This window comes from Lotus japonicus, chromosome 3 (assembly GCF_012489685.1).
Source record: "Lotus japonicus ecotype B-129 chromosome 3, LjGifu_v1.2".
NCBI classification, from domain to species: domain Eukaryota; kingdom Viridiplantae; phylum Streptophyta; class Magnoliopsida; order Fabales; family Fabaceae; genus Lotus; species Lotus japonicus.
The window spans coordinates 87,695,536-87,722,547 of NC_080043.1; the positions used below are offsets into that span (position 1 = coordinate 87,695,536).

Consider the following 27,012-nt stretch of genomic DNA (forward strand, 5'->3'; position numbering starts at 1 on the left):
TATTTTTCTTGGCATGAGTAAAATAAATTTTCCAAGAACATCTTTTTCATCCCAATGTCATCAAAGATTATTCGTTATATCCAACAACGGATAACCATGAGATTAATCTCTCAAGCCTCAGAGATTGCGTTAAGTGGGTAAGAATTTTTCAATAAATGTTTCTTCATATTCAAAATTCAAAATTAATTATATTTTAACATCTAAATAAGAGTACCTTTTGTTTAATATTTAAATCATAATTTGTAACTGTAAAATAAGATGATATTATTTTTTTAGAGTTTTTTATAAAAAATCATAAAGTGATTTGCATTTATCTAAAAAATATTTAGGTTTTTGTTTGTCAAATTATGATTTTGTACATATATTTTTATCTTATTTTCAATTTCCATTCTCTTTCATCTATAGCAACACTTTTACGTAAAATGCTATTCAAAATACCTTTTTGAAACAATTTTTTAAATAATTATTTATTAAAAATTAAATAATTACCTTAAAAGTTGAGAAAATAATATTTAACTAAAAATGTGATTCTCTTTTGCTTGTAAAAAATCTTTAGCTTGTTATCCAATTATTGTATGTCATGTAGGATTAGTAGTTATGTTTCTGTTTTTATTTTAGTTAAATTAGATCTTTAATTGCCAATGTAACAAAAATTAATTGGATGTATGTGTAAAGAAAGTTTACACAAATGGTACATAGCAATTAAATTCTTATCATTTAAACAAACAAAAAATTAAACTAACATCGCTTGGGGCTATGCTCGCTCTTTTTCTACTATTGACCTTAGGCAAAATGTGAAACATTTTCTTTTTATGGCCAAAGTTTCAGGGTCATTAGTTGATGAAAATTTTAAAGTTAATAAAAAATGACGCAAGCTTTAATCTCCCTCACACTAATCCTCTTTTTTTTTCCAACTTACATTCAACCACAACATCATGAAAAATAAGATCAAGAATCATGATTAATATAATGATGAATATCATGTCATTGCCAATGAATTTTTTTTATTCCTGGATGCCTCAGTCAATTAATAACTCACCCTCTACATATAAGAGAAAGTTGAAAGAATATGTAATTATCAACATGAGACTTGAAAAAGGCCAAATTAAAAAAAGTGAAACATTTCTGATATATAATATCCAAGTATCAATGTTCAAAAAAAAAAAATCCACGTATCAAACAGCTTTTAGTACAAAGCATGTTTTGTATTAAATCGCATGACCCGCATGCAAGTCTCTCCGATCTACTACCTCAGACTGCGCCAGAACAACAATTAAATTCAAGGGAGAAAAAAAAAACAAATTTGTTAATATTGAACATTCAGAATAGGACCTTGGAGCTGGAAGAACAGGTGAACACATAGCAGTACTCGAGTTCGCAGCTCCTTGAAAAATGGAGGAGTATCTATAGATTCATTTAGGAAGCTTGCAGATGTTCATTCCAAAGGCAATCCAAATTTGCACATGATTCAGTATAATTCTTAAAAGAATGATGACAACTAAAATAGGGTAAGCAACAAAAATGACACGAAAATGATAATCGTTGATGCTTATCCAAGTTATCATCAATAGAAGGCAGATTTGAATTGCTATTTATATTTCCAGAAAATCCAGTAGACTGATAAGCCATTCCAGGATCAGTATTAGCATGGCCATTAGCATGTCTCAAGCTTTCACAAAGTACAACATCCATAGCTACGCCATATAAAGGCCAATTAGTAACGTTAGGTTACCAAGAAAAAATGGTTATCACAGCTTGAAAAGAGTTACATTTTTATAGAATCAACAACCTTACTTCTAATATTATAATATTAGAACCTGTTGGACTTCTTCAGCTTGAAAACTAAAACTCTTATCTATCAAATGAGGTACTTTCAGAATCAAATTATAAAAAAATTGGCTCAAGTTTTTGGAAAGTTGTGATAAGACTTGTCCTCAGTAACATTTTTGTTTTTTTTTTATGCTAGTAACATTTTTGTTTAGTTTATATAAAGGGGTCTAATGGTCGTATTGTAAGAGGATGCATATTACATGGCAGAGTTCTTTTGTTTCTTTTGGCAAATAGCTCACAGAACATATTTTAGTTATCAAAACAATATACGCTTTCTTCTACTTCCAACCTGGGGTGAGAAGTGTTTCAAGTCTCATTCTTCTGTCAACATTTTAGTAGCCCATCCAAACTAATTGGTGCTAAATAAAGTGGAACATTAGGCCCACAGCCACATAGACAAAAATGAAGTTCTTCATGTTCCCTTATGAATCATCATTTAATCCAGAAAGAAACTTTATCATTTCCTCAATTGGTGCATGCTACATGAGAAGGTAGATTTGGACATGCTACATGACATGATACTCCTCAATGAAAAATACTAAATAGACATAAAGCTAATGCGTAGTGGTTAGCTAACAAATAATGATGACCCTTAAACGCACTTAATGCATAATAACTCATGACCATTCGTTTCTGTAACTGTCAAACCTTTAATTAAAAGTGACTTTATTACTAACAGTAACTCCCATTTAAGTGATTTAATAGTGCTCAAAACAGAAGCTGAAAAATGATTAAATATCATGACTATTTTAAACGGAAGAAGAGAAACAAAGCTGATTTTCTTAATTCTTGAAGATATATGTATATATGAGCCTCGAACTTACACTGGCCACATGAGCTTTCAGGACAATAATTGGGTAGTGACATCGTTGTTGCTACCATAAAAGGTCTTTTGTTCATAATTTGCTCAGTTTATTATCCTCTATACACTAAATAAGGCTTTTTAAGTGCGTCGAAATAATAGAACTAATTAACATGAAGAAGATATGAATACATGTCGTAAGGATCTAATTAACATCCCTGAAGAGAACTTGTATCCTATATGAATACGAATACATGAAGGAAACACATGTATCAATGATTCATAGATTATGTAGACCAAAGAAGGAAATAAGTCTTTCTACTCACCAAAAAACAAAAGGCTACAGACAGATGAATTCGAGAAACGGGAAACGGCACAGCAGAAGAGCAAAGCTTATGACACTGAAATCCTAGAAGAACATAGTCGACAAAACAACACATTGTGTAAGAACAAAGTAGTAAAAAAGCAAGGAGAACAAAGACGGAAAAGGTGAGCAAAATCAATATGTAGCCTTAAAATTAGTCACTTCGAGCAAAGGTGAGCAATAAAGTGCCAAATAGAGAAGGAAAAAAAGGCAAATCACCTCATCAAGGTATAAGCCAATTTAGAAAGCCTCGCTAGCGTTCTGCAAGACATATGCTTGTCAACCAACATAATTAAAGAGGCAAATGGAAAGCAAACTACGTAATAACAATAAAAAGCATATCAGGTTTATATCAGACCTTCAAAGACTTGCACATGTCAGGTGCATATATCATCCTTGTTTAAAACACATGCTTCTAGTCATAATTAGACATCAAAACTATTAAATATAAATTAGTATGTAGCCTTAAAATTAGTCACTTTGAGAAATATTACTCACTTAGTTTTTTCTTCCTATCATTCTAGTCATAATCAGCTTCTATCTTTCTCGTTATTTTCATGATTTTAATGCCAAAACTTTGTGATGAGCCTATTTCAATTCAGCTTTGTACATACATTTGAACTTTTCTATTTCTGATATCTTATTTGATCCTCAAGTATTCCATTGGTCACTTTTAAAGATTTCAACTCTAGTTCAAACTGTAAATTTTTTTTTATTCTCGACATTTTCTCAATACTAAAATCACTCTTCTTTGGGCGTTAATTATACAATGAGGTTGTTGTTCCTCTTATTCAAGAGTATCTCCCTTTTCCGTTCTTCAATCTCTTATTTTTCAAAATTTTCTCCTATACAGTTATCTATATATTTTAGACAATATACAAATAGATTTCAAAATTCCAATGTTAAATCTCTCAAATCTGCCTCATGTTATGCTAGCTCTAATTGATTACATAGATAGAAGAGTTATATTTATCTAGATTAAGGGATACTGAGAGTACATTCTATTTATTTGTCTGCAGGAATCCTAAGATTTTCTAATCAGTTATGTATTTAATTGCTTGCAATATTAGAAAGAAAAATAATTCGCAACTTCGACTCACAAACTCCAATACAGTAAATGCTGCATTTGAAAACGAAGGCGTGAAATAGGTAACTTAGCGCATATGTATCAAATGGTCATTGCATGTGTAGTTTACCTCTTCAGAAGATTTGTGATCAGTACTTGCTTGGGAAAATCCAATCCTTATAAAGCACAAATGACATCTCCATAGAATTTCTTAAATGGCAAAAGTGTTGCTTCTAGAACGATACCTGCATTGATGTGGATTAGTTATGCAAGTTCATTTATCATCATGGTGTCATGAAAGTAAGGAGATGATACTTTTTCATCAAAAAAAAAGAGACAATAATTTATAAATAGGCTGAAAGGACGCTCAACTTTCTCTTTACAGTTATAATGAAGGGATAAAGGACCACATCAGTATGCAATATGTGAAAGTACAAAGAAATGTATATTATAAATAAAAGTTGTATGTCTGTGTTCATCTACATAACCTTTAGCCAACTGCAGCATATTTACATTTGTCCTCAAACTTATGGCAGGGAGCTAAATTTTATGTCAGAAGAGCCAGATATGGATGGCATGAAAGAAGAGGTAGAAGTGTTCTTGAATCCTATAAGAAAAGCAGTATCTTAAATTCTAAATGAGTTTGATTTTTAAGGAATTGAACCACTATCTACCCAAATCATAAAACAATCATTTTGATTGGTGTCTAAAATCCTAAAGTTGCAATTGCAACAGTTAGATATGCAATCCAAGACCAAAGGGACAACAGGATTTAACTAACACAAAAATGGTGTGAAACATACCCTGCAGACACTGTAAACCAATAAGCCACCAAAAGAAGCAAAAGAAAAGCAATATTACAACACCCGGACATTTGGAAATAGATAGGACAACTCTATCAAGATAAAATTAAATAAAACAATGAATTTAATTTGTGTAAAAATAAACAGACAGCATAAAGAACAATGTAAAAAGGAGAGACAAAATTATGAAAACAGTAATCATAAAAATCACCTAGAAAAGTCTATGGGGCAACGGCCAAAGTGGCGTCATGGAACAACCGCACGGTGGAGTTGCTTCTGTCGTGCCCGGCTTGATGGAAGCTCTCGACAGACAGGGTGCATATGGAAAGGTGAGGAGGTGGCTATTGATGGAGGTAAGAAGGAGGAGGTGACTATGATGGTTCTGTCTGGAAATTGAACAGTCATCAAAGCTGTGAAGGGAGGAGGGGATCTGGAGATTTCGAGAGTGAAAGGGAAAGCTGTGAAGGGGTAGGAAATTGCCTATTGATAGAGAAGGATTAGAGTGAAAGAAATTACTTTTCCGATAGATGAAATGGAAGAGTGAAAGCTGCGGTGAGATTGCAATTTGCAGTGGAAGCAACGACATGTCACATCCATCTCTTCTCTATTCATTCCTAAAGAAATTGCTCTTTACCTTCACCAAACCTATCAAAGAGAGAAATAGGAGTGGTGGATTCGTTAAAGAAAAAGTAAGAATTCATTCAAAATTAATTACCTGTTAAAGTATGGGCCAAACCCCCTAGAGAAGAATTGAAACACAAAATAATCAGAGAAGAATTCAATCAAAGTCAGTTACCTGAAGATCGCTCTCGAGCTCGTCAAGGAATGCTGAAGCAGATCAGACTGAAGAAACACGGAACGCCTGTTGCGGCCACCGGAGCGGCAGTGATACGGTGAAATTGGGGTTTTGTAACAGCTATTCCGTCTGAATTCCGTTTACACTGCAATTCTCCGCAATATTGCAGCCGCACCAATGGAGAAGGTAGAGAGCAATATATTTTCTCCACTTCATAAATTCTGTTTCTTTCACTCACATTGACCGGTTTATACCCCTTTGTGCAGAAGCAAAGTGGCAAAAAGCTTCCTGCAGATAATTTTCCTATCAAGTTTTAACATTTATCATGATTGATATTCATGGTTGTTTACTACAAGTCTAGAACCATTGTTATGCATAGCTTGTAACAAATATTTGTTCTTAAAGCTATTGAACCAACAGCCCAAGTCTTCAAATTCAATTCCAATTCATCCCTTGGTGTAGCCAGATGAAAAGTTAGACACAGTTTCATGAAAAAACGCATCGATGATGATTGCACCAGCTAAGTAACCAACATGAAACTCTCTTGTACTTAGCCAGCCACAAACATCACTACTGCTCACGAGAAATCAATCATACTCATTCCATACTCAAAATACCACAATTGCCAAGTCCAATAACCGTAGTAATGTGGCATCTTTCCAAATTGTACAAATTGAATAAACTACACCATGTAGAGAAAAAGTATGTGAAAAATAATATCAGTCACCACAAAATTATGAACGGGGGTACCGTGGGAGAGACAAAGATATTCCTACCACAGATTTTTAGTGTTCACTAATCAATGAGACTTGCCCGCTCAAGGAGCAACCTTGCTCAAGATACAGGCGGCGGCGCTTCAGGGAAAAGATGGAGGTGTCTTTGATCTGTTATGAGCAACTTCGGAAAACGGCGGTAGAAGGACGTTGACAGTGTTGAACGTTAATGGTGACTGCCAAGAACGTGACAACGATCACTAGGGTTCCAAGAGAAAGGGAGCCATAATCAGAAAGAAACAAGGCCATAAGAAAACGGCTAGAACTAACAAGCGGAAGCAAAGTACGAAAAATAAATCCAAAGAGATTTGGAAAGCCCCGTGAGGGGGCTGAGCCATTGCCACGATTTAATCTGAACCTGCTCCAGAACTTGGGCTTTATCCACCTCTCCTCCATTAAAAATAACTCTATTACGCATACACCATAGTGACCAAACTACTCCCAACCAGATTGCAATTACACCTAATTTTTGAGCTTTATCACTCCCAATTGAGGCAAATTGCAGTAAATGGACCTCTGGATCAGTAACCTGGGCTGTGGATATACCCAGCCAAGCGTAGCAGTCATACCATATCAGCAGTACAGTAGGGCACGTAAAAAGCAAGTGAGAGCACGACTCCTCCACCAGGCCACACAGCGGACAAAGAGCTTCATCAGCAGTATGAATTACTTGTCTCTTAAGCAAATTATCCCAAGTTTGGATTCGGCCTAGCATTGAAATAGGCCACTGAAATTTACATGGACAGTTCACTTTCCCCGTACTTTATGTAGGGAACTACTGAGTTAGAGATATTCACGATGCCTATGTTTGTACACTGTTAATTAGCATTTTTAATCATAGTCCTCCTGTTAGAAAATAGAAGTTGTGAATTGTGATTGTTAGGCATGTAGTTTTCAACTGTTCTTGTCATGGCTCCCATCAGGTTTGTCCATATTTGGTGGCATGCATCCTTGCCTTGGATTTCCACAGATACACCTTGCATGTGACTCCAGTGGTCCTTTCAACTAGTTAAAGTCTGCTCTTCTGGCTCTTCTAATTATGTGGTTTTAATCATAAAATATGTACTGGTGGAAATTTGGAATCTATCAAGTCAATGTCACTTTATATTTTTAAAAAATCCTATGCTCTAATTTTGTTCTGGGAAGCAAAGAAAGCAAAAGCGTGGGCTTCGTACGGGTACAAAGTGGAAATCCACAGTGAAACAAAATGTGGGTGGACAGAAGCATCTTCCCATAACTTTTGTGACTTTCCACTGCAATTCTGGTTTTATTTTGGATTTGTACTGTGTATTCAAACATACACTAAAATTGTCTGTTCTTGTTGGAAGAGTCCCTGATGTCAAAAACATTTTGTATGCCAACTAGAGAATAAGAAAAGGTAATTGTTTAGTCTGAGCTTGAAAGAGAGGAAATGTCAAAGATGGCAGGCGCTATCCGTGAACCAGAAAACTCAGTGCTGTCTTGCAAAGTTCCAGCTTCATTGTCCATATTTTTTCTCTGATAGAAAGCCCGTTTAACAGAACCCAACAACCTTTATTCTCCTTCTCGTGCTTTTTTTTGCTTTAATGTTTTTTACACCCTTTACAAACATGATAACTATCTTTCTCTTTCACATGCATTGTTGGTTGCTATGCTTTTCTCAGCTGTGTTTCGCAGGAGACACTTTGAACGTCGGCCAGGAGATAACAGGAAATGGAACTGTTCTTGTTTCAGCTGCAAAAAAGTTTGAACTTGGCTTCTTTTCTCCTGATCTAAATGTTACTGGCGGTAAAGGAAGATACTTAGGGATATGGTATTACCGAGAAGAGGGCTCAGGACTCTCACCAGTGGTGTGGGTTGCCAACAGAGACAACCCCGTAGCTGATGATTCTATTGGTGTTTTCAGAATCGCAGACGATGGGAATCTGGTTGTTTTAGACACATCCGGTATACGCTACTGGTCGGCATCCAACCTTACAAACTCTTCTTCAGCTACAAACAGGAGTGTGAAGCTCATGGATTCTGGGAACCTTGTGTTACTAGATGAACATGTGGGAATGAAACTGTGGGAGAGCTTTGAACACCCAACTGACACGTTCCTACCCGGTATGAAGATGGATAAGACTTTGGAGTTGACTTGCTGGAAAAGCCTTAGCGACCCGGGAAGGGGGAACTTCACTTTCAAGATGGATAAAAAATGGGAGAACCGTTTTGCGATTTTAAACCAAGGACAACTTTACTGGCAGAGTGAAGAACAAGGAGACGGAGTGATGAATCCAGAGTCAAATCCTGATGACATAAGCAATGATGTTTACAACTTATTGACCAATTTCAAGGAGCTTAAAAATAAAACAGTGAGCAGCTACGACAACACGAGGCTGCTCCTCAATTCCACAGGCGTGATAAAAGTTCTTTATAGGGTCAATTTCCAAAGTGATATAGTTTGGTGGTATCAGCCTAGAACAACATGCTTGACATATAATGTTTGCGGGAACTTTTCAAGTTGCAACGACGACAATGATAAGTTATGTACATGTTTGCCTGGATTTGGTCGCAGGTCGCCTCTGAATGATTACACAGTAGGGGGAGATACTTCTTCTCTACTATGTACCAGAAAATCAACATCATGCGGAGCAAACACAAATACGTTCTTAAACTTGACCATGATGAAAATAGGTAGCCCTGATATAAAAGTCTCTGCACAAGACGAAAATGAATGCAAATTTCGTTGCATTTCCATGTGCTCCCAGACTCAGTGCCAGGCTTGTTCATACGTTCCAATACCTGTACAGCAGCGTGGTCTTAATCTCTCCCCTTGTTGGATCTGGACACAGAATTTAACTACTCTTAAAGAAGAGTACCTTGGTGGAGATGATCGCAAACTCTTTGTCCGGGTAGCCAAATCAGACATAGGTAACCAAGCTTTTCAATATCTGTCATGGTTATGGTAACAACAAAACCAACCAAGATGTGCTACATGCATCACACATGTTATAATGTTCATGTTGGGATACCAAGTCTGAGTAACAAGTGCTACATTGGATGAAAAAGAAAGTGTTTAGCATTATTTTATATGTGAGAGAAGTAGAGAACTCATACCTCAATGTGGTTTTGGGTGAGATATGTGGTGTACAATCCACTTGTGTGGTTAGTCAAATGTGGAGATTTCATCGGCATTTTTAAGCATCTCGCGGCCCAACAGTTCTGTCATGATCTGTTAATAGCAATTGTAATTTATGACTGGGTTCAACAACATGACTTAGATCATCCTATAATGTGGTGTCACATTAACTTTACACATTGATCATTTAATTCACTACCTCACATAATAATTTTGTAGTTTGATTGTTATATAATTTTCCTTTCAGTTGTGATTATGTAACAAATATTTGAAATTGTCTGAGTTAATTCCTGAAAGCATGTTTCCTAATGCCTGCAATATTGCAGCACCAACTCCAAAGACTTGTGATGCTTGTGGCATAAACATAGTCCCTTATCCGCTGAGTACTGGAGGAAGTTGTGGAGAGAGTTTATACTTCAAATTCAGCTGCAACTACTCAACAGGGCAGCTTAGTTTCTTCACGAGCACCAACTCCAAGCGTTACCAGATCACTCGTGTGGAACCGGATTCGAGGAAATTCTTCATCGAGGTCACTCGGGACAAACGTCACTGTGGTGATTTTAAAAAAGCTCAGAACGATAATCTGGATGTTTCTTTTCCGTTCAACTCGACCGACGACCCCTGCTCTGACCAAGTAGCTATTAGTTGGCAACCACCATCTGAACCCCCCACATGTGCTAATTCAAGTGATTGTAATGGTTGGAAACATTCAACTTGCAAAGGAAATAGATGTCGTTGCAATGCAAATTATTATTGGCATGGAGATCTTTTAAGTTGTACAGAAAGTAAGTAACTTAGTATGTTGAGGATTTGTGTTAAATATAAGATAATTTATGTGTTTTCATCTAATAGTTGGAATATTGGAGTGCCTTATAATTAACATGTTATAGATAATTTATATTATTTGTAGTAGTTAGAACTTAGAACAGTGCCTAGTTTGCTAAAGTTGATGATTAGTTAAGTTATTTTTGGTCGAATATGATTAGTTAATTAAGTGTTCGTTCTCCTAATGCTACTACAGAAGAGCCAACAAGAAAAGGAAACCCCAAGAGCACACTGTCTTTGATTCTTGGCATAGCTCTTCCTGGCGTGGTTATTCTGGCTTGCATATGTATTTTAGCTTATGTATGCAGGCGGAAAATAGCACTAAAGCTCAAACAAGGTAGCAGATTCTTTTTCTCCTTTTAGTTGCTTTAAAATCTTGAATCTGCACATCCAATCTCTGATTAAGGTTACAAATTTCTTTGACGAGTTCAGAAAGTGAAAGCATACAGAGACAAAGAGGGCGCTTTTATGACAGTGAAAGACATGTGAAAGATTTGATAGACAAGGAGGGATTAGAAGAAAAAGACAATGAAGGCATAGAGGTGCCCTATTTTGATTTTGAGAGCATACTAGTGGCCACGGATTACTTCTCTGATGCAAATAAGCTTGGGAGAGGGGGTTATGGGACAGTTTACAAGGTGATAAACACAACTCCCTTTTTACCTTTCTTGCTAAAACAAAATTTGGGAATGGCAAATGGAGATTTTTGTTTCAGGGTAAGCTTCAAGGTGGTCGAGAAATTGCGGTGAAGAGGCTTTCAAGTGTTTCATCACAAGGCATACAAGAATTCAAGAACGAGGTTGTTTTGATTGCCAAGCTTCAACATCGGAACCTTGTTAGACTCTGGGGCTATTGCATAAAAGGAGACGAAAAAATTTTGATTTATGAATATATGCCTAACAAGAGCTTAGACGCATTTGTATTTGGTTAGTATCTAAATATAATTATTAGTATCTTTTAATTTGTTTTAAGTCTTATAATTACTGATGAATTGTTTCAAATGGGAAATGATAATATTGAAAGATCCGACGAAAAGTGCACTCTTGGATTGGCAAATGCGATTTGACATACTTCTCGGAATTGCTCGTGGGTTACTTTATCTTCACCAAGACTCTAGACTAAGAGTAATCCACAGAGACTTGAAAACTAGCAACATTCTTTTAGATGGTGAGATGCAACCAAAAATTTCAGACTTTGGATTGGCGAGAATATTTGGAGGCAAAGAGACTGAGGCAAACACTCAGAGGGTAGTGGGGACATAGTAAGTTCTATGTGATTGTGAAGTTGAGCTTTTGATGATGCGTTTATGATAACATTATTAGTATTAATCCCTCAACTCAGTAATAGGGTTGTTTACACATGTCGATCTGATATACAAGTGGTTCTTTTTGTTTGTGGCAGTGGATACATGTCTCCTGAATATGCATTGGATGGACAATTCTCAACCAAATCGGATATTTTCAGCTTTGGTGTTGTCTTGCTTGAGATTATCAGTGGGAAAAAAAACACAGGATTTTATCAGTATAAAGGAACTTTAAGCCTTTTGGGTTATGTATGTTTTATCCTTTGCTCTCAATTCTTTTTGTCACCTTTAGGAATTTTCATCACTGGTTTGATTCTTATCAGGCTTGGAAACTGTGGACAGAGAACAAGTTGCTGGATTTAATGGACTTATCTCTAGGTGAAGCTTACAATGCAAACCAATTTATAAGGTGTACACATGTTGGACTCTTATGTGTACAGGATGAACCTGATGATCGACCAAACATGTCCAATGTTGTAATAATGCTTGACAGTGAAACTGCAACCCTTCCAACCCCTAAACAACCAACCTTTTTTACGCGTAAAGACTTATCTAGCACAGCTTCTTCAAGTTTGCAGTTTGATAGTAGCATTGTAGAAGGTCGATAGAGCAAGTAGAGGCTCAAGTTGGATACTAAGGATCAGAAGCTGGATTTTGATATCCTTAGTTCATTTTATTGCTTTTCATATATGGCGAGTTCAAATTCATGTATATAAGAACAATTATAAAATGTTAATTGTTTGTATCATAAGCAAGGTGCATAAGATGCCTTAGCATGTGAACACCTGATTTCTGAGACTATCACAGTCCCTTCACATTGTTCCAATTGTTCTTCTTTAATCAGTTAAGAAGCATAATATTGTAGACAGAAAACTGTGCCTGAGTGGTTCAAGACCACCATGATAGTTCTCTCTAATTTCCTGTTATCATTGAGAAGTGCTATATTATTCTATTTCAGGATGACCTAAATGAGATATTCCAACAAAAGTACTCTTCCATTTGTTTACATCCAATGCTTAATTCAATATTCTCATAAACTTTTACACATGAAAATTTCAAGGGTTAATCACCATTTTAGTCGCTAAAAATTTAAGACTTCAATTTTTCTCGTAGCAGATTTTTTTTTTTTGACTTTGTCTCTGCATTAAATGATGGGATTAGTCCTTACTAGATGGCTTGTCTCCGATGATGTCGCCTAGTGGCAAAATAGAGTTGGCGTGACACACCGGTGCTTAATTTTCAATTAAAATTTAATTTCATGTGTATAATCAATTATTAAATTAAAATATTAATAAAATAAAAATTAATTTTTTTTAATCATTTACATTCATTCACCAAGAACACTAACAAAATTAATATTCACAATTCAAAGTACACAAGACCAATTTACTCCCTCCGTCCCTAATTATAAGCTAAAGTTGTAAAAATCACACTTATTAAGAAAGCCTTAATTGATGCATTGGTTTTCAAAAAAAATGTACAACTTTCTATGTTTACCCCTATTTATGATAACACTTTTTCATCATTGTACTACTAATGGTGGTGCTCCACTACCAATAAATGCAAGGGTGAATATGGAAAGAAATATTAACTTTTGCAAGGTTAGCTTATATTTAGTGACACAAAAAAAGTCTCAATGTTAGCTTATAATTAGGGACGGAGGGAGTACAAGTTAGCTTTGAAACTATTGGCGACAAATGCATCATTTAAAATGGCTTTGCCCAGTATACAAGATCATGTTAGAGAACTTTGATAATCATTAATTGCTGAATAAAAGTCACAAAACTCCCAACTGAATATAAGTCACAAAAGACCCAACTACTAGTGCAAAACAAATTAAACGCCTTTGACAAAAAATAAAATAAAAGTTACTAGCTAGATGATGAAGCTTTATGTGCTTTTCCCTTTCCCTTCGCTTCCTCTGCCTTTCTCTTTTTGCTATATGCTCCTAAATCTGCTCTCATTTCATTCTCTCTGCACTCTAAAGAGCAAAAGGCCGTATCCCTGAAATAAGTCCAAGTGAGATAGTTAGTATAAATAAAACAAATTAAAATATGAGAGTATATGTCACGAGACTAAACATATTTTGGAACTTTTGTCCAATAATCATATAGATCAAATAGAAACAAGAAGTGAACACATATACTTATAAAAATGTATGGCTTTTCCAGGATCTAACGGACCCTTGCAGCGCCCACAAGTCTTCAAGAAATCTTTATCCATTGCTGAACTAGATTAATGTAAATTGACGAATTAGAGGTGAAGGAGAAGAGGTGACTCAATAGCATGTTGCTATATTTATTTTATTTTCAAATCTTTCAGAAGATTTCATGTAATATTACCACAAAAAAGATCTCATGTTATTGTAATTTTTTTTTATCATTATTATCTTTTTTTTAGCACAATTAATTGTAATTGATTATATAAATATATTTTATGCAATTATGGGTGATCGTTTTGCGGCTTTGTAGTTGTTTGTGTTTGTTTATTTTCCGATGTAGCAAAAAAAATAAATATATTTTATGCAACTAGCAATTAGCAACATTTTAGGCAATTAATAATGACTCCTACTATCCAACGAATTGAAAATAAAATATTTAGGCAACATTGTAATATTTGATATTTTTTTTGGTCGAATTGTAATATTTGATATGGATCTTGCAATAATGCCCTGGGCTTCATTCAGGGTAGGTTGAAGTAGCAGTAGCAGTAGCAGTTGCAGGGGATTTGATTCCAGAAAATAGAGGAAGAAATAAGGAAAAGAATCTTGGCAATGAAAAAGGAAAATATTAAGGCCCATCAATGAGTTACGTAATAATAGGGACAGCCAAAACATTATGCATGACAGCATATAATTGGATGGGTAATGAGTCAATTATGGAGACTTTTAATCCCCCGGGGGATTTCCTATTTTACTAAGGTTTCATTAATAACGGGGCTGTGTAATGTGCAAGGCAATCGCGTTAGGCCCGTCAAAATAAAAATAAAAATATTTGGTGAATGTTACCATACCATAATTGTATCATATATGAGTGATGTGGATCAATAGGAGTTGCTTTGACCGTAAAGTTTGACTTCTTTATTTTTCTTTTTAAAAAATAACGAAAAACAAAAAAAAAAGATTTGTATTAATTATGTTATGGTCCTAACAGTTTTGTAATTTCGTTAAGTGGTAACCCAATTTTATGAAACTTCTTTTTTGTGAGTTTTAGGGTTTTCACATTCAGGAAAAGAGATTAAGTTTCATCTTAATTAACCCAGAAATTCATCCTTCATCATCATCTTCTTCATCAACATCTCCATTACCAAAGTCAAAACCCCATTTAACCTTCCATAATCAAGATCTGGAAAAAAAGAAAGACAGAAAACATGAACACCAAAACCCAGCCACAACACAGATCTAGAAAAGAGAAAAAGAGAAAAACCCAGCCACAACCGGAGCTGCTCACGGGTTTTTCTTCATTCTCCGGCCACGTTTTTATAGGTAAGCCAAATGTGTATGTATAACTAGCACAAGAACTGCCACATGAAAAAGTACAAACCCAAAGGTCAAAAAAGAAATAGAGAAGAAGCTTTACATGAGGAGGAGGAGAAAGCATAGTAGCAAAGATTCAAACCAGAAAAATTAAATCCTACATCAGTAATAAAATACATCAATCTTCTCTGCCCACCGCAGCGAGTGAAAATGCATAGCAGAGTCTCTAGCACCCACATCAGTAATCATTCTCCGGCCACGTTGTGGGTGGCTTTAAGAAATTGGTGAGCGCTTCAGGTTCGCGAATCTTGATGGCAACGTGGTCGTACACCATGGCAGCTTCCTCAGCGGTGTTGAAGGTGTCAAGCCACAACCGCACGCGCCGCGCTGGGTCTCTTATCTCCGCCGTCCATTTCCCCCAAAGTTGGAGGAAAAGAAGAACATGAAGAACAAATTTTTTGCTTTTAAAACCCCAGATCTGTTATGTTGTGTAACAGAGAAAGACTCAAGATGTGGGATAAGGGAAACGAAATTGTAGATGACTCAAGATGTGTAACAGAGAATGATTCAAGATGTGCTGAAGATGAAGAGATTTTTTTTTTTTGGAGAAGAGAGGTTTGGAGACAAGGGGTATTCTCAATTAATACATTAAATGAGGACTATTTAGTAAATAATGAAATATTTGAAAAGAAAAAAAGAAGTACTTAATTAATTACACACTGGATTTATTTGATTGGAACACATCATCTCATGTATCATACCCAAACTAAATGTTGTGGTATGGTAGCAAGCACCAAAATATTTATATAGTATATATATAGTTTAAACTTTAAAAGTAAAAGAATAAATTAGTTTTTTAAGAGAAAAAATTGTACGAATAATAGAATAAAATAGAAAATCTGATGAAGATATTTTTTTTTGGTAATTACAAGAGGAAGAGTAAAAGAAAAACATGAGGCATTTAATCCATAAACAACACAATCATAAATGACATAAATCTGTAAGACTGTAACCACTACAAATTGAATTGGATTGTGTACTGCATTTTTCCACGGCCTGCTGACAATCTGGGATCTTCTTGCTGATATCTTCTTGATCAGATTCTTAATTAATCCATTCTGCAATGCAAAATTTACGGATGATAGGTTCTGAATTGCAGGGTCGGTTAAACCATTGCCAGTAGCAAAACCCTGTTATTGCATAGGATTAAGAATCAATAGCAGAACAGTGAGAAAACATCTAATTATCCTTTCATATTCATAATATAAATTATACTAGTAATTTTCACCCGTGCGTTGCACGATAATTAAGTTTATTGTGTAGATATATCTGTAGAATATCAAATAACAGAGAATATGTTCAAACATGTATGTGAATAGACCAACTAAATTATGAATATAATTTATATTCATAATATAAATTATATGAGAAATGGTGTTATACCTTGAGGTTATATCAGCTCGCTCGACGGGTTGGATAAATGAGACGAGTTGGGTTGGTTAAATTCCAGCTCGAAAAGAACGTGGGTTAGTGCAACCCGGCTCGTATAACCCGCGGGTTAGACGGGCCAACCCGCTGGTCAAGCGAGCCAACCCGCGGGTTAGAGTTATTTTTTATTTAAATTTTATTTTATTTGTCTTTAATTTAAGGTTAGTTTTATGGATTATTTTTAGATAGAAAAATGGAAATTTTCATTTCTTTAAATTTGAGACTATTTTTTGTGCTTTATTTATTGTTATTCTATTATTTATCTCATTTTAAATGTGACGGTAAAATAATTGTGTTCTTAAATCATGTAACTTAAATTCTTTTACTATATTTCAAATGTGACATAAAAATAATTGCGTTGATAAACCTCTTTCTTAGGAGTTGATACCAATTTCTATAGGTATTTTTTGGAATTATTTTTTTTATAATATTTTTAACATTTTCTAATCCAATTTCTCTATTTTTTATATTTTTTATATTTATTTCACTTAACCCGCGAGCCAGCCCGCCAACTCGCGAGCTTGTAGCGAGCCGGGTTGAGTTCATATTTTCTTGGCTCGTTAAGACCCCGGATTTACACAACCCAGCATATTTTCAACCCATTCCATTCAGGCTGACCCATATGGACCGGGCTCGCCCATATTGACGGTTCCAGTTGCCCTTATAAATGTTACTTTCTTATGTGAGATGTTTGAGAATGAGTTTAAGGAGAATTATACTTTGTGATTATGTATCCAATCCTACATGAAGTTTGTTAAGCATGATATATATTGGGCCAGATGTTAGGGTCAGGTGAAGAATGGATTGGGTTCATGATACAAATCCAAGTTTGCTTTTGTTTGTTAATATAGTAATAAGTGATGTATCAGTTGTCAAAAGTAACGCACGAGAAAGTAACACACTAGAGTCTTTGCTCGAGACTTGAGCTAAGCTATTCTTCTCGTGAAAATTGCACCATGACTAAAAAACAAAAAAGAATTCTGAGCACCTGGCAATGCATGATTTAGAACCTGCTTAATTGCTTCTGTTTCAATTGATCACATTGTACCAAAAAAACAACAAAGGATGACTAGATTGCACAATCATACCATCCAAATCCAAGACATTTTATCATTTTTTAATATAGCTCGGTTAAAGTAGTTTTTGGATTGGTGCACCTTTACGGCTTTACCATGGTTGGTTAATGATTTCAGTGTTCAGAGAGGCAGAGATCAAGTCAACTTGTGTGGGTCAACAAAGACAAATGGGTGGTGTTATTGGACATTGGACAGGGAATGACCATTGTCTTTGTATAGGAGACCTTTAACATCACCTAGAAGCTGATGCCTATGAAGAAAAAATGGTGATGGAGGATTTTATATGAATTTTCCTATTGGTTTTAGCAGAGAATGTTAGAAAACACGCACATATTTTAGTATCATACTATTGTTGGATGGCTCAATGTAAATGTCATTATCTTAACTCCATTAAACTTCAATGAATTTCAAATCCAGAACATTTTTTTCCAATATATACTAATTAGAATGCACATTTCTCTTGCCTGATACAACATGTAATTCCTAACAAAGTAAGCCAAATTTATTCCTCTACATTAGCTATGGATAGGTGATTCTTGAGGTCCATAGGAACACAATACAACAGACATGTTGTGAAGCTTCCTTGAAAGGATATGCACTCAATTTATTTTAAATTAACTGTCACTTGTAAGAGGATGTAGAGAGTAAAAAAAGTAAGCAAAGGGGACCCAGATGAAGAAAGAAAAAATTTACAAAAATCCAAAGAAATTGACCTCACTGTCTCCCCTCTGGCCTTCTTCATACAACTATTCAACTTTTGCTGTTACTAGGATTAAGACCCGTGCGATGCACAGACCCTTAATAGGTAACTTTATCTGATTTTATAACTACTTGAATTTTATAAGAGTTATGGCAACATATGAATTATGTCAAAAATAATATTAAAATAAGCAAAAGATGGAATTAGATGGCAAAACATACGGAGTGTGATAGTTAAGGACAACCTGTTCAAATTGATACAAATCACAAAACATTTAATTTGCAAGTTTGAATGATCAAGCAAGTCTAAAAAATTAGCAAAATGAAAGCCAACATTTAAGTTGATACTTAGCAGTATTGCTGGCTTTCTCCTCGTTCTCTACAGCGATATGTTTCCATTTCCTGACATTGTCATCTAATCATACTTGTATCTCACGTCGTCGATTCTACGCTCAGTCCACTTATCGTCGACTTTTGTAATAGGAGTGCAAAAACAACTGATTTAATGTATGTTGCATATGAACTACTGCTAGATAAAAACCCAATAGAGAGCATTGAACAAACCTCAGCATCAATTAGCACCAGCTGCACTGCAAATGGCTTGCCTGGCTCAGATATTGAGCACATCTCCCACATCCTCAACACCAGAACCCGAATTCTCCATGTGTGTTCCCATGGCAGAGGCTGGAAACAGGGTTAATTGCACAGTCCATTCAGCGAATGTGTCTCACAGAAATAAAAGTTGCAAAACATTCAAACAATATGGATTGAAATATTGATGCAGGCTGTAAGATGGCATGAGCTACAACATATACCGCTATTTATCGGGAGTGAGATCAACCAAACTCGTTTATCAGATAAATAAGTGAGGAGAGAGAGATAAGATCTCCATGAAGGAGAAACATATCACATACCTCACAATCTCCAGCAGGATATGGAGATGGAGAGAAGCAACCTCATATTTAGATTTGGTAGGATCTCAGTAAAATCCATGGAAGATATTGTGAAGATGCTGAATCTCTAGACCTGCATAGCTAGGAGAGATTTGAGAGAATTTAGAATTTATTTTTTCTTAACTGAAACAAAATGCATTTACTTCCATTTTTTGTTATTTTCAATCTCATGACAATTAACAGTTTTATCATAAACTACAGTATTGAGAGAGAAGTGGTGTACTAAAAAAAATAACAGGTGAGTTGAAGCACTTCAATTGGATAAAAAGAGAGTACTTCAATATCAAATATTTTTGTACCCCTATATATAATCTAAATTCACAAAAAGAGGAAACATAGTATCTTACTAGTGCCAACTCTGGACAGTCGTTCAGCAAATTCATGCTTTAATCTCCAAGCAACAGAAAAAAGTGTTTTTTTTTGTTCAACCTGAAACATAATGATTACAGAAATAGGGGGAAAAAGTCAGAAGCATAAAAGAAATGCTAGGAGAAATACAAAAACAAACAAATAAAATAGGAGGAGAAATAGAGATGCTAACACATAAATTTCTGATTTGATAAAGAACAATACACTCCAAGGAGCAACGAAAGATAGGCAGAAGGGTAGAGGATTTAAAACAGATAGAATGGGAAAAGGGAGCTAGCAATCATTTTGAAATTTGATGGAGTTCACATATCCAAACATCTCAGACATTGATTCAATGGAAAAAAAAATCATAAAAAAATATCAAAATCAGAGCAGGAACTCTACACCAACACGAAAGTTTTTGGGTCACTCAACTTCACAATGAAGCAAACACACCGATGAGATCCCTATTTATACAAATGTAAAAGAACGAAAAAGTATACACGCATATTGTCATGTCACCAGCTTTATAGGAGAATTTTGTTGCTTACAGTATAGAGGGGGTGAATTCAAAATAGAGTGTAGCACCCAACCTGTAAAGCAACTTGGAGAGCTGGTTTGGACAGCTTGAGATGATAAACACGATATAGGGTTGCAGCCTCGCCGACGAATGACCACGAAATTGACAATTGAGCAGCGAGTAAGGTTGAAGCTTCAAGGGGAGCCTTCAAAAACATATGTAAAGCAACATAAACAGCTGGTCCTGGCAGCATGAGGCAAGATGACGACCAACTTGGAGAGTATCAACCCACGAAATTGCTGATTGCAGATATACATCATGCCCTTTCTTCAAGGAAAAGCACGCCGGCGACATGATGACGAAAAGGGGAACGACATCAAGCTGTGCAAGTGATGATGAACGAAGCTGGGAGTAGGAGGGGGAAACGAAACGCACGTCGGCGACATCAAAGGCAAAGGGGGACGACGAACATGTGCAAGTGATTATGAAAGAAACTAAGGGAGTAGGAGGGGGAAAGGAAATTAACGACGACGAGAGGAGTTATGCATAGTGACGAAATCGCAGGTTTGCAGATGACATCAAGCTCTGCAAGTGATGATGATGTTGTGTGTGAAAATGGGCCACAAACTCAAAGGATGAAAGCCCAACAGATGGAAAAGTAAAGCTAGTTATCCCAAAAAAAAATTGCCCCGTGAACAGTAACCGGGATTTAGAAATTTAGGGTAGAAGATGCATCATCAGTCGTATTGAAAATCATTATTGTAGTACAGCATTAGACTTTCTGTAGGCTGATAATGAAATTTTCCTGTGTCTAGGCTTGATGATACTTTCAAACTGAAGACAGCATAATACCAAAAATAGATCCTAGAGGCAAAACAACCGTGCATGTTTGGAATCTCTTCTAACATTGATTCGGAAGAGAATTACTTTTGGAAAGAAGCTTCTGTAAATGGTTTCTTGATTCAAGAATTGATTATGATGAAAGAGAAGTTGATCTCAAACATGTTATAACCCTAACTAGGACAGCTTGTTGAACTAACTCTAAATAATATATGCATATTTATTATGGAATAATACCATTTCAAATACTTCACAAAGGGGTAGTGTCACACAGTAGTAAATGAATTACAGTTAAATCATACCTAAATATAAGTCAATTACTCCACCAATAAATTTCAAAAGCAGAATGTGCTGTCTGTTCAAGTGCTAAGTAAGTTTACTTAAGGTAGCCTTTGAATTCAACTAGGGAAGAAACCCTCTTGAAAATTGGGTGACTAGCAATTTAGAAAAACACTTACCATTTCCCTTCTGTCAAATGGTAAACACCAAAGAAGAGACCAGAAGGATAATCATCCTTAACTGGTCTTTTATTCACATGGTGCCAATCTTCCTTTTGTGCTCATTCATTTTCACTTTTAATCTTTGCTCAGCTAAAGATACCATAACCATTAACAACAACTTACAAGATGGAGGAGAGGACACTCTCATTTCAGAAGGAGGATACTTTGAACTTGGATTTTTCACTCCTAATGGAAGCTCTAATGGCAGAAGATATGTAGGAATATGGTACCACAAATTGGCTCCACAAACAGTTGTGTGGGTTGCTAACAGAGATAATCCACTTCCAGATTCTGGGGGTGCTTTTTCCATTACAGAAGATGGGAATCTCAGGGTTTTGGACAGAACTGGGAAATCCTTCTGGGGAACAAATCTTGAAAGAACATCATCTTCAAAGAACATGACAGTGAAACTATTGGACAGTGGGAACCTTATTGTTAGTGATGATAAAGTGAAGAAGATTCTTTGGCAGAGTTTTGCTAATCCAACAGATACATTTCTTCCAGGCATGAAAATGGATGACAGCATAACATTAACTTCATGGAGAAGCCATGATGATCCAGCACCAGGGAACTTCTCTTTTGAACAAGATCAAGGAGAGAACCAGTTTGTCATATGGAAGAGATCCATGAAATATTGGAAAAGCAGTGTTTCAGGTAAGTTTGTTGGAACTGGTGAGATGTCTTCAGCAATATCTTACTTGTTGTCCAATTTCACCTTGAGAATATCCCCAAACAACACTATTCCTTTTCTCACTTCATCACTATATAGCAACACAAGGTTGGTCATGACTTACTGGGGTCAACTTCAGTATCTGAAAATGGATTCAATGAAAATGTGGTTGATGGTTTGGGTGGAACCCAGAGATAGATGCAGTGTGTTCAATGCCTGTGGAAACTTTGGTAGCTGCAATAGTAAGTATGACTCTATGTGCAAGTGTTTACCTGGGTTCAGGCCTACTTCTGTTGAAAATTGGAGTGCTGGAGACTTTTCAGGTGGATGCAGCAGGAAAACTAATGTGTGTAGCGAGGATGCGAAGAGTGATACATTCTTGAGCTTGAGAATGATGAAAGTAGGGAACCCGGATGCTCAATTTAACGCGAAGAACGAAGAAGAGTGCAAGTTAGAGTGCCTCAACAATTGCCAGTGCTATGCATATTCATATGAAGAATATGAAAAGGCAAGACAGGGTGATAGCGTTGATCCTAATGCAATTTGCTGGATTTGGTCTCAGGACTTGAACAATCTGGAAGAAGAGTATGAGGGTGGGTGTGACCTGCATGTTCGCGTGGCATTTTCTGATATAGGTATCAATTATATCACCCTCTAAATTCTTATGATGTCTTGGCTGATGTTTCACACCCAGTTGAATATAGTTCGGATACATGGTGAAAAATCACAGTGAAGTTGCTTCTGTCTACCTTGATTTTTCACCATGTATCTAAACATGTACATGATTAGCAAACTTCAGAAATGTAGGTGGACTAACAATTTAAACATTGGTACTGTAATGGAAAAGTAGTTAGAGATTGTACTCCAAATTATTGTTTCTAAAATGCCAGAGATTTTACTTCTGCAGAATCCAATGGGAACACTTGTGGGACTTGTGGCACAAACTTCATTCCATATCCCTTAAGCACAGGACCAAGTTGTGGTGACCCCAAGTACTTCAGTTTTCACTGCAACACTTCCACTGGAGAGCTTGATTTTAAGACTCCTGGGGGAACCTATCAAGTGATAAGCATAAACCAAGAAACCAAAAGATTATTGATCCACAGAAAAAATGTACTTAAATGTGATAGTTCAAGGGACAAGCTTTTACTTATCAACCAGTCTTCTCCATTTCATCTTACTGGCAATTGTTATGCTGATCCAAGCACCTTTAGTTCTAATGCTCCCCAGAGCCATGGTGTAGAAATAGAACTAAGTTGGGAGCCACCACTAGAGCCAGTTTGCTCTTCATTGGTGGACTGCAAGGACTGGCCAAATTCAACTTGCAATACCACCAGTGATGGGAAGAAGAGATGCCATTGCAATAAAAACTTTATTTGGGATGGCTTGAATTTATATTGTACTCCAGGTATATAATTATCTGTCATTTGATGGATCTGTCCATTTATCTTTCTTCCCTCTTCATGTTGATAGATATGATAGCTGTGTTTTTTTAAGACACAATAAACTAAATTAGTTCCTGTGAGGAACTCAGTTGGCAGGATTTGAACCTAACCTCAAATTTATGGTTAAGGAGGAATTTTAGAACTTTGTTTACATTTTCAGACTAATCAAGTGTGTTGTGCTTATATAGTAACACAAATCACAACATATCTCCAAAATCTGGTTTTGTTAGAAAAACTGAGTAATGCAGGGAAAAACTAGAAAACGCAGGCAACATGCTTACAAGTGAAGACTGAAAAAATTACAGACTTTACATAGACTCTTACAAGTTGTTCATTGATAGCTTAGAAACATTTATACACATATTGACAGAGCATAGGAAATGTCTTGCAAACCAAAATTCTGCAACAGTAAGACAACGTTTTCCAAATTATAAAGAATAAAATCGTCTAGTCATTGTAAGCATATGAAATGTCTAACCGGTTTCTACTTAGCATTGTTTGTATCTTGTTCTCAGGTGTTTTGATAAAAATGTGGAACGGCAGCAGACTAAACTCTAAAGAACCCATACTTGGCTGTTGATTTTTCTTTGTTTTGTACATTATAAATTTTTAAATGACAAAAAACATTGATGAAATATTATGTGAGATTTCTACTCATAAGTTTCTGTTTTAAATTTCTTGCAGAAGGGGATAGCTATCAAACAGAAAGGAATCTGTCATCACCTACGATCATTTTAGTCACTTTTACTGCTGTTGTTTTCTTAATCATTCTCTCAAGTACATGTATTTACTTGCGGAGAAGGAGACAAGCCAAGATACGAGGTAATTTAATTTTCTCTAATCCTCATGAAAAATAGCATGTCCCAATATTCTTGGGGATACTTCACCAGCTGTAACCTGTAACTCAATCCACAGTTCATCTGTTTGACTTCAGAAAGCAGGTTATATGTTCAGAAAAACTCAGGCATTAAATTGTATGGCAGTGAGAGATATGTTAGGGACTTGATTGAATCTGGTAGGTTACAAGAAGATGATGCAAAGGCCATAGATATTCCACATTTTCATTTGGAAAGCATACTTGATGCAACTAACAACTTTGCTATTGCAAACAAGCTTGGACAAGGAGGGTTTGGTCCTGTCTACAAGGTAATTAAAAATCTCTTAATCCTCATGATTTTCATTCTCAACTTCATGGTGATAGTAATAGAAATGGATAATATTTTGAAACCTTATCAGGGTAAATTTCCTGGAGGACAAGAAATAGCAGTGAAGAGGCTTTCAAGTTGTTCTGGACAAGGTTTAGAAGAGTTTAAAAATGAAGTTGTGTTGATTGCTAGGCTTCAACATCGAAATCTAGTTAGGCTTCTGGGTTACTGTGTGGAAGGCGATGAAAAGATGCTAGTATATGAATATATGCCAAATAGAAGCTTGGATGCCTTTATTTTTGGTAAGAAAATCTTTTTGTATTGGAAATATTTTATTGGTTAAGCCTTTTTTCTTATGATTTGGGTTTTGAAGAATATACTAATCATACTATAATATCCAAGACCCGAAGCAATGTGTTTTATTAGACTGGGATATGCGGTTCAAGATTATTTTGGGGATTGCTCGAGGGCTTCTTTATCTACATGAGGATTCTAGGTTGAGGATTATTCACAGAGACTTGAAAGCAAGCAATATTCTACTAGATGAAGAGAAGAATCCTAAAATCTCAGACTTTGGCTTAGCTAGAATATTTGGAGGAAAAGATACAGTAGGAAACACAGATAGAGTGGTTGGAACCTAGTAAGTTTCATTAAAACACATAACTCAGTGCAATTGTTGTAGCATTATAATTTCCTTATAATTAACATGATGATAAAAGCCATGCCTTATTTGCTCAACATTTCACAATTTTTTAAATGCAGTGGGTACATGTCTCCAGAGTATGCACTTGATGGACATTTTTCAGTGAAGTCTGATGTGTTTAGCTTTGGTGTGGTGGTACTTGAGATTATTAGTGGAAAAAGGAACACTGGATTTTATCAACCAGAACATGAATTGAGTCTTCTAGGATATGTAAGGGCTTGTTTGATTCTCTTCTCAGTTTTCCAATTTAAAAACTATTTTTCATGAACAATTTTGAAAGCTCATTTGAACAAGATGTTTTGCAAAGGATACAAATGTGTCCTGAAAACTAGAACAGAAACAAAAAAAACCACTCTGAGATTCTCTGGTATTTTAGTTTTAAAATATGAAAAACAAGGTTTTGGAAAACTGTTCATATCAAACATGTTTTTCTCTTTTTTTTTTTTTCTGTTTCTAAAAACAAAAAACTGTTTTACATAACTGTAATCAAACAAACTCTGTATATACTGAATGCTTTTAGGGTAGGTAGTTCCTAACACATTTCATTCTTTTGATTGAATTTTAGGCATGGCATTTGTGGAAAGTAGGGAGGACATTGGATTTCATTGATCAAACACTAAGTCAAACATGCAAAGCAGAAGAATGCATGAAATGTGTGAATGTGGGGCTGTTGTGCTTACAAGAAGATCCTATTGAACGTCCCACCATGTCAAATGTGCTTTTCATGCTGGGGAGTGAATCTAATACTCTTCCATCTCCAAGGGAACCAGCATTTGTTATTAGGAGGTGCCCTTCAAGCAGAGCATCCACTTCCAGCAAAATGGAAACTTTTTCACGGAATGACTTGACTGTCACTTTAGAAAATGGCAGGTAGCTAATAATTCTAAATCGATGTCAGCAACATTACTGCAAAAAGGTTCTCTAGGAGTGCTCAATTGATGAGTATTTGGTCTGTTTTGGCATTGGTCAAAATATAGGCATGTAATCTTACCCCTCAAGATTTTTCTTTATTCTTACATGTAGCACTCCCACCCAAGAGATTTCTTTATTCTTACTTGTTACTTTCTCATTATCCATTCCTCTAAGTGCATGTTTGGAAATTTTTTGAAGTTGATTTTGCAGTCAAAATTAACTCTAGGGGTAGCTTGAAATGACCATTTAGACAACTTCTCGATGATAAAGTTGATTATGAGGAAAGAGGAACATGTTGTAAGTAGGGGGTGGCTTGAAATGACCATTTAGAACACTTCTCTTCAATTTTGGAAATTCGATAAATTTTCACACTGAGAGAATTGATTCTAGAAGAAGCTACTATCAATAGTTTTTGTAGGGAAATAAATTATTTTGGGAGGTTAAATGGTGGATCCAAACATATTTGGACATATTGGATCAATTTCAATCCATCATAGTGTCATAATGACAAAGGCCCAGATGCCCTTTATGCAAGAAAAATAAACCTCCAATATTGTAAGTTTAATCATGATAATG

General features: G+C 35.7%; 2 protein-coding genes and 1 long non-coding RNA gene across 6 annotated transcripts; 2 read left to right on the plus strand and 1 right to left on the minus strand.

Annotated features, from left to right (window-relative positions):
- Positions 1-2,778: 2,778 nt before the first annotated feature.
- On the minus strand, positions 2,779-7,255 carry LOC130746991 (uncharacterized). Of its 3 annotated transcripts, none has more exons than XR_009022282.1 (6): positions 7,004-7,255; positions 5,662-6,634; positions 5,077-5,510; positions 4,193-4,307; positions 3,216-3,257; positions 2,779-3,041 (listed from the first exon to the last, which is right to left on the minus strand). It is a non-coding gene; the product is annotated as an uncharacterized LOC130746991 (long non-coding RNA). The 3 variants fall into 3 exon arrangements; XR_009022281.1 differs by having other exon boundaries at positions 5,662-5,949; positions 6,438-7,253; XR_009022280.1 differs by having other exon boundaries at positions 5,662-7,250.
- Positions 7,256-7,514: 259 nt separating this feature from the next.
- Positions 7,515-12,488, plus strand: LOC130746981 (G-type lectin S-receptor-like serine/threonine-protein kinase At4g03230). Of its 2 annotated transcripts, none has more exons than XM_057599787.1 (8): positions 7,515-9,326; positions 9,861-10,319; positions 10,556-10,696; positions 10,792-10,997; positions 11,075-11,285; positions 11,383-11,620; positions 11,761-11,911; positions 12,005-12,174. In XM_057599787.1, exons 1-8 carry the CDS (start codon positions 8,000-8,002, stop codon positions 12,023-12,025), a joined length of 2,754 nt encoding a protein of 917 aa, XP_057455770.1. In that variant the 5' UTR covers positions 7,515-7,999; the 3' UTR covers positions 12,026-12,174. The 2 variants fall into 2 exon arrangements, with proteins under 2 accessions (XP_057455770.1, XP_057455769.1); XM_057599786.1 differs by having other exon boundaries at positions 7,525-9,326; positions 11,986-12,488.
- An 8,925-nt stretch (positions 12,489-21,413) lies between these two features.
- On the plus strand, positions 21,414-26,831 carry LOC130746979 (G-type lectin S-receptor-like serine/threonine-protein kinase At4g03230). Its single transcript, XM_057599785.1, has 8 exons — positions 21,414-22,866; positions 23,139-23,639; positions 24,361-24,498; positions 24,611-24,822; positions 24,913-25,123; positions 25,224-25,461; positions 25,584-25,734; positions 26,090-26,831. Exons 1-8 carry the CDS (start codon positions 21,537-21,539, stop codon positions 26,396-26,398), a joined length of 3,090 nt encoding a protein of 1,029 aa, XP_057455768.1. The 5' UTR covers positions 21,414-21,536; the 3' UTR covers positions 26,399-26,831.
- The last annotated feature ends 181 nt before the right edge of the window (positions 26,832-27,012 follow it).

Coding starts and splice junctions, on each gene's coding strand:
- LOC130746981 (XM_057599786.1), top strand. CDS start 8,000: ATGTTTTTTACACCCTTTACAAACATGATAACTATCTTTCTCTTTCAC. Junction 10,998..11,074: donor GTTATGGGACAGTTTACAAG/GTGATAAACACA, acceptor TTTTTGTTTCAG/GGTAAGCTTCAAGGTGGTCG. Junction 11,621..11,760: donor CAGAGGGTAGTGGGGACATA/GTAAGTTCTATG, acceptor TGTTTGTGGCAG/TGGATACATGTCTCCTGAAT.
- LOC130746979 (XM_057599785.1), top strand. CDS start 21,537: ATGGTAAACACCAAAGAAGAGACCAGAAGGATAATCATCCTTAACTGG. Junction 25,462..25,583: donor GATAGAGTGGTTGGAACCTA/GTAAGTTTCATT, acceptor TTTTAAATGCAG/TGGGTACATGTCTCCAGAGT. Junction 25,735..26,089: donor AATTGAGTCTTCTAGGATAT/GTAAGGGCTTGT, acceptor ATTGAATTTTAG/GCATGGCATTTGTGGAAAGT.